Source organism: Bubalus bubalis, chromosome 15 (genome assembly GCF_019923935.1).
Source record: "Bubalus bubalis isolate 160015118507 breed Murrah chromosome 15, NDDB_SH_1, whole genome shotgun sequence".
NCBI lineage: Eukaryota > Metazoa > Chordata > Mammalia > Artiodactyla > Bovidae > Bubalus > Bubalus bubalis.
In genome coordinates, this window is record NC_059171.1 from 1,029,302 (window position 1) to 1,042,502 (window position 13,201).

Below are 13,201 nucleotides of genomic sequence, written 5' to 3' on the forward strand. Positions count from 1 at the left end.
ACCCTAGTGTATATCTAATTTTTTAGATGGAGGACATGTTATCTAGTATCTTTTTTTCCCATTTTACTTCAAGTTAGTATTACCAGATTCCTTGTCTACTTTCTGTTCTTGACAACACTTTTATCCTTAGAATTAAACAGTTAATTTTAAAATTTAAGTATGAGAACCCTTACTTTGTAAGAACAAGGGGAGGTGGAATGGAAGTTTGAGTTTTGGGAGCCAGGAAAAATTCAGGACAGATTGCTTAGGGTTGTTCTTACTTATCTCATTGGATTAATAGCTATAGAAAATTTGGAGGAAATGAACACTGACTGTAAAGAAAGGAGCTTAGTATATACGTCATGAAAACGCCCCTGCCTTCTCTTCCTGTGTCTACTTTGCCCTCCGTTTTCTCCGTGTCACCGTGACCTTAGGAACACCGTAGATGTCTTTCTAAGGCACATTGCCAGCAATAGTTCATCTTTTATTTACTGTGCTTTTTCTTTACCACCTTTTTTTTAACAGCCGTTAACACATACTCTGACTAATGAAAAACGAGAACATTTTTGTTCTTTGCTGGAGGAGTGTGTAGCAATGTCAGAATTTGAGGAACAAAAGTTTTTTACTCATGACTGCACTTAGGTCATCTCAAACGTATCTCGGTTGATTTTGAGTCCTTTAGAGAACTTGGTTCTAAAGTCTCCCTGTAATCATTCTCTGTGAAAATTCTTAGTTCAAAGGAGATCCTTCTTTTTGTTCTGTCCACCTTTGACATTGGGAGCGTCTGATTGCTCCCCTTTTCATCACATTTCCTTGGCTTTGTTTTCTCTGTAATAACAGAGTGTCATCTGCTTATTATTTGGCGTGAGGAGCACAAGAAGACTGTGCTCTCTCTTCCTGTTTGTATTTGTCCTCACGTGACCATGCATTTAGTGTAGTGTCCAGAAGATTTAATTATTCAGGAGTAATTTGCATGGAGGCAGTTGCTTTTGTTTTGGCTCATCATAATCTTGTGCATATTAATTAATTATGCATGTTAATTCATACTGTGAGGATGTTTTGTAGTTAACTTCTTCATTTCATATAGGACAGCACCTTGCATGTATAGCACATGTTCAGAATTATTCGTTTCTCATTTCAGGCCTGTGTTGTTGTTTTTAATAAAGCATTTCTTTATTGGTAGATCTCTTATCTTCTTGTGTAAAATTTCCAGGTACCAGTTCTTGGAAATATGTATATGTTTTAAGTTGACATTTAATTAGATATTTCTGACTTTTGTTAAACATTGATCAGGAAGACCTTTTCATTCTCTTTAAGTTTCAAAGTAGGTAGGTTTTGTTGTGTTTAAATTCCATTATATTGTTCCTCTCTTCCTCCTTAGAATATCTTTCAACACTACATGCGATCCTTAATTTGAACTTCAGCTGCTCTTTATCTCTTGTCAAAATTGGAAATGTCAGAATTTTCGAACTTACTTTTCATTAAATGTAGGAATAAGAAGAAAAAAATTCCACTGATGAATGGTGAAGAAGTTGACATGGATCTTTCTGCGATGGAGTAAGTTACTTAAATTCAAAGATACAGTATTTTCTGCATTCTCATTTGTCGTGTAGCATACATCTAAAAGTATGTAAATGTCCTGAAATTGGTGCTTTTAAAACTTTCAAAAGGCAAAAGAAGCTTTATGTTGATAACAGATTGAACATAAAATTATAATTAATCAAACAGAGAAAAGTAAATCTAGCCTGGCCCGGATAAAATTCAGAGGAAATAGCCTTGCTTCCCCGGTGGTCTCTAGAGCAGTGCTTCTCAAGCTGAAGTGTGTGTACAGTACTTGGGGATCTCCTTAGAATTTAGTTTCTGATCCAGCATTTCACTTGTGAGTCCTGATGGCTTGCATTTCCAGTGAACTCTCAGATGATACTAGTTTTCTTTGTCTTTGGACAGAGCCTCAGGGCACTTTGAGGCCTCCTGTGTTTGCAAAAAGCAATTTAAATATCATTCTACATTTTTTGTGGTGATATTTACTGATTGACAGCATTTTATTTTTAAATATAATGTAGCTCAAACTTTATTTTGCCTGTCCATATTGTGCCTGTGTATTTTCTAATGCCTGTGTATTTATAAAAATATAAATATTTATAAAAGTAGAAAATATCTCTAATTGTTTACTAACTTGGGTACCAAATATCACTGCTATTTATTACACAGCTTATATAATCTTTTCATATCAAGTGTCTCACCTATATTAAGTATCCAGTAGTATTTGTTGAATTGTATTAATATTTCAAGTGCTATTCTTTTGTTAAAAGAGACTAGTTTTTTAAAAACTGTGTTTGAGACTTTGAGAACTACCTGAGAATAAATTTGTGCTGTGCCTCTGAACTATGATTTCAGGACTTTCTGTTTGATAACGATCATCATGAGACTAGCATTTTTAAAAAATATTGAAAGTCAGTGGAACAAGTTAATTTAGTAAATTAATAAGAAGTAACTTGAGTCATAGATTGATTTCTAATAAAGAGTGGCATTTGTAACCATTGTCAAGTGTTAAGCTTTAGGAAATAAAATGAAGAAATTTGGTCCCATTTTCCCTTTGCACACTGTGTAATCACTAATAAAGTCCCCAAATTATTATTTTCAGGTGGATTTTTTTGTTTCAGCAAGATTGATATAAGTTAGACATATTAAATATAATGGGAAAGTTGTTGGTGTGATTTATTTAAAAAAAAAAAACAAATACAGTAAAACTCCAGGCAGTTTTGAATACTGCATGGAGAAGGAAATCTGGTTAATAAATGCTGTGTGTTTGTTTTATAAATATATGAAGTGGGAAAGAGGGAAACGCGCCTGCTCTCTGCTTTCAGTGCCGACTCCCCTCTGCTGTGGATCCGGATCGACCCGGACATGGCGGTGCTGCGGAAGGTGGACTCTGAGCAGGCGGACTTCATGTGGCAGTACCAGCTCCGCTACGAGCGGGACGTGGTCGCGCAGCAGGAGGCCATCTCGGCCCTGGAGAGGTTCCCCACCCCAGCGTCCCGGCTCGCCCTCACGGACGTCCTGGAGCAGGAGCAGTGCTTCTACCGAGTGCGGATGGCCGCCTGCTTCTGCCTCGCAAAGGTGAGATTATTCGCAGTATAGAGGGAGGAAGATGGCTAGTGCACTAAAGAAGCAACCCTGAAGAGCAATTAAACTGCTCGGCAGCTGTTCATTTTACTTGGTGGATTGGTCTTCTTTGCCACATTCTATTAGCAAGGCTGATTTGAAAGAAACATGTTTTGACCTGAAAATAAATCGTGCGCTCAAGTCTTGTGCCTGTCAAACTGAAAGTCAGGTTTTAAAACCAAAGAGAATTTTCCCCATTTTATTGAATTGCCATGCACATTGTTAAAACAAAGAATGGAAGCAGTTCCTTGGTTTGAGGGATGTTTTACCTTATGGTACATGGCGTTAATTCATTCATTAATTTATCCCACTGTGGTGGCGATTTCTTGTTGGTTAGAGCTTAGTATTCAGTATAGGGATATAGAATTTAAAATGATAGATTCTATCATTTAACATTCTACAAAAGTTAATTTATTAAAAAAAGTAAATATTTTTCTTTAGATACAAAAAAAAAGAAAAGAAACATTTGACGATAGAACAAATGAAAATCAAAAAGCGCTAACAGATATTCGACCAGAAATACTGGGTTCCAGGTCTTTAAAAACATCTTGATGATAAGTTCATTCCCATGTATTGACTGTCTTGCTTTCCTCACTGCTATATCCACTTGTCCAGTATTTCAGCAGATTATAATGATTTATATTTGTTTCACCTTTAATGGTAAATAGTGAGTAGTTAAACTCCTTTATCTACTCAGATACGTAAGGGAAAATGTGCTTTTCTTTGATAATCACCTGCTGAGGGTGTAATTTTATTGTTTCTGTAAAGTTCTTGTAATTCTCGCAGGCTAAATCCTTAGCTGCTGCTGCTAAGTCGTTTCAGTCGTGTCCAACTCTGTGTGACCCCATAGACGGCAGCCCACCAGGCTCCCCCGTCCCTGGGATTCTCCAGGCAAGAACACTGGAGTGGGTTGCCATTTCCTTCTTCAATGCATGAAAGTGAAAAGTGAAAGTGAAGTCGCTCAGTCGTGTCCGACTCCTAGCGACCCCATGGACTGCCGCCTACCAGACTCCTCCATCCATGGGATTTTCCAGGCAAGAGTACTGGAGTGGGGTGCCATTGCCTTCTCCGTAAATCCTTAGCAAATCCGTAAAATTACAGCCTGTGTTGTTTAAAGTTAATTATAATTTCATTCTTTTCAGCTATGGTTTTTATACACACTTAAATTAGCTTTCTTCATGGCTCAGATGGTAAAGAATCCGCCTGTAATGCAGGAGACCTAGGTTCAGTCCCTGGGTTGGGATGATGCCCTGGGGAAAGGGAAGGCTACCCACTCCAGTATTCTGGCCTGGAGAATTCCATGGACAGAGGAGCCTGGCGGGCTGCAGTCCATGGGGTCACAAAGAGTCAGACACAGCTGAGCAACTTTCATTTTCAAAGTATCAATAACAAAATGTATTTTTTTTGTAATGTGTTCTTACAGACTTAAGTGGTAGGACTGTATTTGCCTTATTTTTCAGTTAGGGTAGAGTTAAAAGCCTTATTTAAAGTCCTTATTTATTCTACCTGATAAATTTAAAATATTAGAACTCATCTGCCTGAATGGATAAACTTAGAAGTCTTTGCAAAGAAGGTTTCTTAAAACATGAAAAGAATGCTCCAGTTTAGAGATTAATTAGTAGAAAATAGTTATACACGTACATAGAATTTTAGGAGGAGGGAGTTTATATATTTTCTTGGAAATGATACTGAGACGCTGAAATATATTAAAGTTTTAAGAATTGAAATCCTTGGAAATGAATCCAGTATATTGATAACTTTCAGAAAGCTGTTTTATTTATTTAAAAATACATTTGCCGTGGTGACGGAAATTATTCCATTTTCAAATTGTTTGCAGATTGCAAATTCAATGGTGAGCACGTGGACAGGACCACCAGCTATGAAGTCGCTCTTTACTAGGATGTTTTGTTGTAAAACTTGTCCAAACATTGTGAAAACAAACAACTTTATGAGCTTTCAAAGTTACTTTCTACAGAAGGTACAGTTTCCCTTCAGGTTTTCTTATAATTATTTTATGCCAATATCAGTATATATTCGTTTACCTTGGGGACTCTTCGAATATTATTTACTTTCTTACAAATTATTTTGTCTTTTTTCTCTTTTTGCTTCTGAAATACTTTCCAAAGTTTTGCTTGTTCTTTGGTTTTATGAACTGTGTGCAAGTGACTCACTGTCCACATTAATACTGAGGTCAGTAGAGATGGGTAGTTCCTGGGGGATGGAGAGGCGCGTGAGTCCTTCTGATGGCTGTCCCTGTCGAGGTCCACGTTAATACTGAGGTCAGTAGAGGTGGGTAGTTCCTGGGGGATGGAGAGGCGCGCGAGTCCTTCTGATGGCTGTCCCTGTTGAGTGTGGACAGCGTTTCTGGGCCAGAGACAGTGTGGCACACAGCTCCAGGTTAGCCCTGGCTCTGCTGCTCACTAGCAGTTTGCAAGAGGACAAGTCTTTTGACTCTAAGCCCTGGTTTAGTCAATTGTAAAGTTTATCTTTTTGAGAATTAAATAATATCAAGCATGTGAAGGGTTTTACACTATATTTTTATCACATGGTAAGTTGTTTATAAATGGTAATTTAAAAAGTGGTGGTGTGATGAAGTCACTGTTTTAAGAAGCGGTGTGGGATTGGCGGGGTGGTCAGTGTTTGGGCAACTTGGAAATCACTTGTAAAATATTTTGAGAAACTTAATAATAACAAACGCAGAGATTAGATTAACTAGGTTGAACTAGAAGGAGTAAAGCTGAAGAGTATGAGAAAAGGGAGACATGTTAAGGATAAAGGAAGGCTGAGAAAGGGCATTTTAGGTTTTATTTTGTGTAGAGGGAGAAAAAGCTTGAGGCATGTTTGGCATAGAGAAGAGAACCAGTGGAGGAGAGATGTAATGTTCAAGTGGAAGCAAGTAAATATGAAAAAGACAAGGCAGATTCTGAAGTTGTTAGAAGTGGGCAGGACATAGTTGGAAGGTTAATGTTAGAAAAGATAAAAACATTCCATTTCCTGAGGCAGGTAGAAACCAGATTAAATGAAATGGTAGGTGTTGAGGGGGATGTTAAGCAAGGTGCAGTGTGTGTGTGGAGGAGGGAAATGGGAAAGGACTGCCCAGCCACGCTGAGACACGTGTTGGGAGCGGAAGTCATGACACAGCTATAGTGCCAGTCATCAGCAGAGCAGACTCAGGAGACCTGGGTTTGAGGAAAGCCAGTGTTGGTGTGATCAAAGAAGTCTGAGGCGTTCTGTTATTTTCAGCAGCTGAGCCGTTTATAGGCCTTGAACGTGTGCTCGGCTCTCTGTGTTGCCGCTCCACTAGCCTGTGGCCCGGAGGCGCGTTAACTCCCGAGCCTGTCGCGCGCCCCTCGTGCCCTGTTCTCCACGGGCCTCGGGCCAGCGTGCACAGTGAGGGTTGCAGCCCATTAGGCAGGCAGTCATGAAATCCGTTTGTAAGCTTTTTGTTTTTGTTTTTAAATAAAACAATAGGCAGTATCAGAATCAACACATGTGATAAGGGTAGGTACAAGTTGTTTTGGTTTTATTTTTTAGTTTGTATATGTGACTCTGTGTGTGTGTGTGTGTGTGTGTTCACTTGGGATGTAAACATATTTCTTAGTGTGGTTTGCAGTAAAAAAAAGTGGAGAAGCCAGTGCTTTCAGACCAGTTCACCTTTCACATAATACTTGTAGTACCAGAAAAAAGAATGAGGATTCGTGCTTAAATTTAAGTCCTATTTCTGTGAAACAGAATCTTTCCCCCAGTTCTTCCAGCATTGGTAATACCTAGTGTAACACTGACCGTCCTGTTGCTTCTGCGCCTTCAGCCCAGCAGAGGAGCCACGCTGCTTTTTGCCCACCAGTTTAGAGGGTATAGTTACTTTAATCAGAAGAGAGAATGGTCCAATCTCTCTGTACTGGGAACTGTGATGTCCATTGTCTGTGGTTCTGCCTTGAGTTGGAATAGCTTTGCTCTGCTATTGTTCTGGTAGAGGTTACCTCTGTGGGTCAGGCTTCCACCTCCTTAGAAAAGTTGTCTATGAAAATTTGAAAAGGGGAAAGTTGGATTTCAGGTAATTTACCGTTTTTCCTTAGGCTGAGAAAGATGGTACTGGAGAGTCTGTGTCTCTTGAGACAAGTAGTTGAATTCTGCTGTCCGCCCTGTGCCTCTAGCCACTGTATCTTGTGAGCCCTGAAAGTGGTGCTCAGCAAGCAGCTAGCTAAAATAACCCACCGTAGATGGCAGTGGAGTACAGACTGGACAGCGGTCTGTCTAATGCTGAAGCCCACACATCCCTTTTCCTCTGTAAATCACAGAGCTGGGTTTGCATGACATGTCCCTCTTCCAGCAGGTGGGCTGCAGGGTGCCTCCAGCTCTGCAGCTCTCCCCTGGGGTTCCTGCTGAGCTCTCTTGCCAGAGCGTTTGAGGCCTGTTCCCGTGGGAGGAGTAGGAACCAGGGGGCTGGGGCCTGGACTCCCCCGATACTGTGTCAGCCCCAGGGCAACCTTTTCTCAGCGTGCACTGCGTTGGATTATAGTGATGGAAATTGAAAACAAGTTTTTTTTTTGTAGACTATGCCAGTTGCAATGGCCTTATTGAGAGATGTTCACAACCTTTGTCCCAAAGAAGTCTTAACATTTATTTTAGACCTAATCAAGTACAATGACAACAGAAAAAATAAGGTACGTTACTTTCATGTTAATAAAACTAGCCAGTGATATTTTGTTTTCAGAGAAATATTTAGACTGTGAAATCATTGTTGTGTCCATGGGACTTGAAATTTCTAGAGCTAGAAACATACAAATATGATTTATTGTAATAACCAGATATCTATCTGAAAACCAAGATTAGTTGATTTTTAAATGTTCCTTATACCTGTTATAAGGTGCAGAGAGTAGCACATCAAATTTTGGAAACTCAGCTGACATCTATTTTGGTGAAGTCTGACAGCCCAATTTTATTCTTATTCCTTTTTTCTTCTGTCAGAAAACAGTTCTTCTTGGATAACTTGTTCATTGATGAATTTGGCTCGTTTCTTTTTTTTAACCATAATGTGTGTTTTATCCACAGTTTGGTAATAGCTATTGAATGCCATGCTTCAAAAGTTATTTCACCTTACTCATGATCATTCTAGCAATCGGCAAGTGTTTTTGAGAATATATGCTGTGCCAGGCAGTGTACCATGTTAAATAGAAAAAGAAGGCATGGTGGTTGCCATCTCACATTTCATTTAAAGTAAGCATGTATTTGGGACTTAACCTGAAGGTCCAGTGGTTAAGACTCCACGGTTCCACTACAGGGGGTGCGGGTTCAGTACCTGGCTGGGGAACCAAGAACCAACATGCTGCACAGAGCAGCCAAAAACAAACAGAAAAACTGTGGAAGAACTGCTGTATATATGACAGTCTGATTCTGGGCCCTCAAGGTTTCAGCCTAATGAGGAAATCCAGCAAGTCAACAGCTAGGTCTCTTACTGCTATAGTGGAGGAATGGAGGAAAAGTGGAGCACTAATAGGGCTATAGTGGAGGCATGTATACACAAATTTCTGGAGAGAAAGTAGTTATCCACAGTAACAATGGAGCTATAAATATTCTTGCAGAAAACTTATAAACATTATTTAAGTAATCTCTGAATACAAATGACCCTGCTGATAGGATTAATTTTCTTGCTCCATGTTCAGATTTCTAGGCCAGTACATCTGATTTCCTGAGTTTAAATCAAGCCAACCGTGATTGCTTTCAATTAAATTAGTCTTCTGGGAATTGACTGGGATATGGATTTAGAAATTTGATTCATTTCAGAGGATAGTTTCCTCCATTTTCTTTGCTTCTTTTGCTACAACTCCTATTGTCTTCTACACCAGCCCTCCAGCTTCTTTGTGGCTTTCTTTCCTATTTTTTAACTTTTTTGCTCAAAATTTCAAGTTTTTTTTTTCCATTTTATATTCCAATTTAATTTTGATTCTGATTCCCTGCATATTTCTTTCTTTTAAACATGTATTATGCTGTTGGAAGGCATATCATTGGTTATTTCTCAGAGTATGTTAATGATAACCTTTGAACTTTTCTCCCTCTACTGGTTTTTGTTTCTTTGCACATTCTTATTTCCTCCAAGCTGCTTTCCCCCCTTTGTTCTGATCTCTCTTTATGTTGATGCTTTCTGCAAATATCTGGTGACCCTTGGTTAGATGTCTTAGTTGAGAGTGGAACTCAGAAATAGCTGATTCGAAACTCTGTATCACCAGCATGATTTGTAAACTGCCGTCTTCCTTTTAGACGTATCTGGCTAGATCACTATGAGAGTGCCTTACATGTAGTAAACATTCGTCAACAAGCTAGTGTCTTCAGTTCCGTTCTTCAGTCACTCAGTCGTGTCTGACACCTTGCAACCCCATGAACCGCAGCACGCCAGGCCTCCCTGTCCATCAGCAGCTCCTGGAGTGCACTCAAACCCATGTCCATCGAGTCGGTGATGCCATTCAACCATCTCATCCTCTGTCATCCCCTTCTCCTCCTGCCCCCCAATCCCTCCCAGCATCAGAGTCTTTTCCAGTGAGTAAACTCTTCACATGAGGTGGCCAAAGTATTGGAGTTTCAGCTTCAACATCAGTCCTTCCAGTGAACACCCAGGACTGATCTCCTTCAGAATGGACTGGTTGGATCTCCTTGCAGTCCAAGGGACTCTCAAGAGTCTTCTCCAACATCACAGTTCAAGAGCATCAATTCTTCGGTGCTCAGCTTTCTTCACAGTCCAACTCTCACATCCATACATGACCACAGGAAAAACCATAGCCTTGACTAGACAGACCTTTGTTGGCAAAGTAATGTGTCTGCTTTTCAATATGCTATCTAGGTTGGTCATAGCTTTTCTTCCAAAGAGCAAGTGTCTTTTAATTTCATGGCTGCAGTCACCATCTGCAGTGATTTTGGAGCGCAGAAAAATAAAGTCTGACACTGTTTCCACTGTTTCCCCATCTATTTGCCATGAAGTGATGGGACCAGAGGCCATGATCTTCGTTTTCTGAATGTTGAGCTTTAAGCCAACTTTTTCACGCTCCTCTTTCACTTTCATCAAGATGCTCTTTAGTTCCTCTTCACTTTCTGCCATAAGGGTGGTGTCATCTGCATATCTGAGGTTACTGATATTTCTCCCATCAGTCTTGATTCCAGCTTGTGCTTCCTCCAGCCCAGCGTTTCTCATGATGTGCCCTGCATAGAGGTTACATGCGCAGGGGGCAGCACGCAGCCTGGACGCGCTGCTTTCCCTGTTTGGCTCAGTCTGTGGTTCCATGCCGTAGTAGCTAGTGTGTTACTGTTAAGTAAGTCTCTCTCGCTCTTTTTTCCGATATGTGACTCTACGCCAAAGGACAGTGTTGAATACTTACCTGAAAATTTGCTTGTCTTTGCAGATAAATTATGTTTTTAAAGTTACTATATTTTATTTCATTCACTTTTGAAAAGTGTAAATTTATCATCGTCTCATAATTGTTTCTTGGCTTAGTTTTCAGATAACTATTATCGTGCAGAGATGATTGATGCCCTTGCCAACTCTGTTACGCCGGCAGTCAGTGTGAATAATGAAGTTCGAACTTTGGATAACTTACATCCGGACGTGCGGCTCATTCTTGAAGAAATCACTAGGTTTTTGAACATGGAAAAGCTTCTTCCAAGTTACAGGCACACCATCACTGTCAGGTATAATGATTCTTCATATTTGCTTCTTATAGTTACTTGCTTTTATAATTATTAGAGAAATTTATTTTCATAAAAAATACAGAAGTAAAAGTAAAAAAAAAAATCTAATGTGAGTCTACCATCCATGGGTAAATTATTACTCTTTTGGAGAAGGTCTTCTAAATTTTTTCCTGTGATAACTATATCAATTTTTAATTTTTGACATATATATATAATTTTTATATTCTACTTATGTCATGAACACTTCCTCATGTCTTCGGAAATTATTCATAAGCATCTGCATAAGCTTTTATCCCATTGGATATAGTTTAAACATCCCTCTATTATTAGGCTTCTTTTAAAATTTTTTGCTTCTCTCAGATTTTTTGTAACATGACTATCAACAGGTTTTATCTGTTTCATTAGGAATTTGCTAAAAACAATTGTTGATTTACTGATTCAGCAATATAAAGTCTTAGCTTTCCATATATGTTAGTGAATAAACTATATTTGTATCACTAAAATTTTTAGAAAGAGTACTTTATTTAAGTTATATTTTATGCTAAATACATTTTTCTGTAGTGTGTTCCTGTTATAAATATAATGATACCTGAAATTGGATTTCCAAAGTTTTGAAATGTGTTTTAATAGAGTTTTTTAGAGTCATTATAAAAGCCGAGTGTTAATTAAAAAGAGGATTCAGATTACATCAATTTTTCAGTTTATTGTTACAGATTATTTTAAATTCCTAGGAAATAAGTTTAATTCAAAATACTTTAACAAAAGTATTTAACTATAAATCCTGTTTTCCTAGTTGTTTGAGAGCCATACGAGTGCTTCAGAAGAACGGACATGTGCCCAGTGATCCATCTCTTTTTAAATCTTACGCAGAATATGGCCACTTTGTGGACATTAGGGTAGCAGCTTTGGAAGCGGTGGTTGATTACACTAAAGGTAATGCTTTAGAAATATATGCTTATATCATTTTAGAAAGAACTGTTTACCATTTACTATTTAGTCATTAGGATTTTCATAGTATGTGCATACAGATATCTTGATTTTTAATTAACTCACTGATTTAGAATTTTTGGTAAATATAGAATTCATATAAGAATTTATAAATGGGAGAAAAGAATAAAATTATAGATAGATACCTTTGGTCTTTCCAAAAAGTCTGTGCATCATTCTGTAGCCTTAATGAACATGTTATTTCAAGATATCTTGGAAGAAATTTCTAATTATATAAGGATTCAAGAAAACATTTTGTACCTGTCAGAAGTTTTCTCTGCAAAAGTCGAAGAAGAGCTAACAGTCGGGGACTTCCCCCATGGTCCAGAGGCTGAGACCCCATGCTCCTAGCACAGGGGCCTGGCTTCCGTCCCTGCTCAGGAAGCTGGGTCTCACATGCCACAGCGGGGACCCAGCACAGCCAATAAATAAGTACTGAGGGGGAACAGGTATGAGTGGGGACTCCAGGAGGGGGGAAAACAAAGCTTCATGAAGCTGGAAAAAAAAAGAAGGAAAAAAGTGAATAAGGGAATATTACATATTCAGAACATTGTCAGAAATACAGAGGGGAAAGTACGTTAAGGAGATAAAATATTAAAAAAAAAAAATTGTCACGAAGAATAATAGGTGGAAGAAATAATAGGATGTATCCTATTATCCAAGAAATAATAGGATACTTTGAAAGAGTGTAAATGAGACTGACCTAAGCTAGACTCTGATGAAATTTAAGATTTTAAGATTAAGGAAAAGTCTGTAAATTTCTAACTATTCCTAGAAGCGTCAGAACCCATTTATTGTACAAGGTAAAAAAATAATGTAGCCTATAAATTCTTCAGAGTATGAAGAATTCGAAAGACAGCACAGGCCAACATGATGTTTAGGGGAAATTACGATCTAAGATTCTCTGCTTTGCTAAATCATTGTTCATGTATCCTTGAAGACCTAGACGACCATATCCTATATGTAATATTTTTAAAAACAAAATTCCTGGTCTTCCTCAGCCCCATCCATGCTTTCAGTGCGGGGGCACAGGTTTGACCCCTGGTTGGGGAAGTTCTGCATGTTCTGCATACCATGGAGTGCTGAAAAACTTTTTTCCCAAGATAATTTTCAGCTGATCTGGAGGTGAACCAAAATAATAACTCAAGATTGATGAAAGTGTGATATGAGATTCCCAGTGAAATGCCAGGCATCTGTTCCTGTAAACTAAAGAGCTAAGCTTAAATACTTGTTAACATGTAAAATTTAATGCAAATTTCAAAACATAGTCTTAAAAAATAATATGCAAATATAAGAAATGTATAAATCTAAAGTTCCAGATTATACTAAAATGTGGAGAATAAAGAAGTTATGGTAATTTCTTATCTAACTGTGTAAAGAGAGGATTGCTTAA

The 13,201-nt window shown here is 38.4% G+C and overlaps 1 protein-coding gene across 6 annotated transcripts in view; it reads left to right on the forward strand.

The window, feature by feature from the left end:
- TAF2 (TATA-box binding protein associated factor 2) overlaps window positions 1-13,201 on the forward strand; it is an 89,205-nt gene that overhangs the window by 42,068 nt on the left and 33,936 nt on the right. For all 6 annotated transcript variants that reach the window (XM_025264951.3, XM_006074700.4, XM_025264952.3 and 3 more), the window contains 6 exons: window positions 1,471-1,536; window positions 2,847-3,099; window positions 4,982-5,122; window positions 7,698-7,808; window positions 10,628-10,821; window positions 11,615-11,754. In XM_025264951.3, coding sequence (XP_025120736.2) covers window positions 1,471-1,536; window positions 2,847-3,099; window positions 4,982-5,122; window positions 7,698-7,808; window positions 10,628-10,821; window positions 11,615-11,754 — 905 coding nt within the window. The remainder of the gene's footprint in view (window positions 1-1,470; window positions 1,537-2,846; window positions 3,100-4,981; window positions 5,123-7,697; window positions 7,809-10,627; window positions 10,822-11,614; window positions 11,755-13,201) is intronic.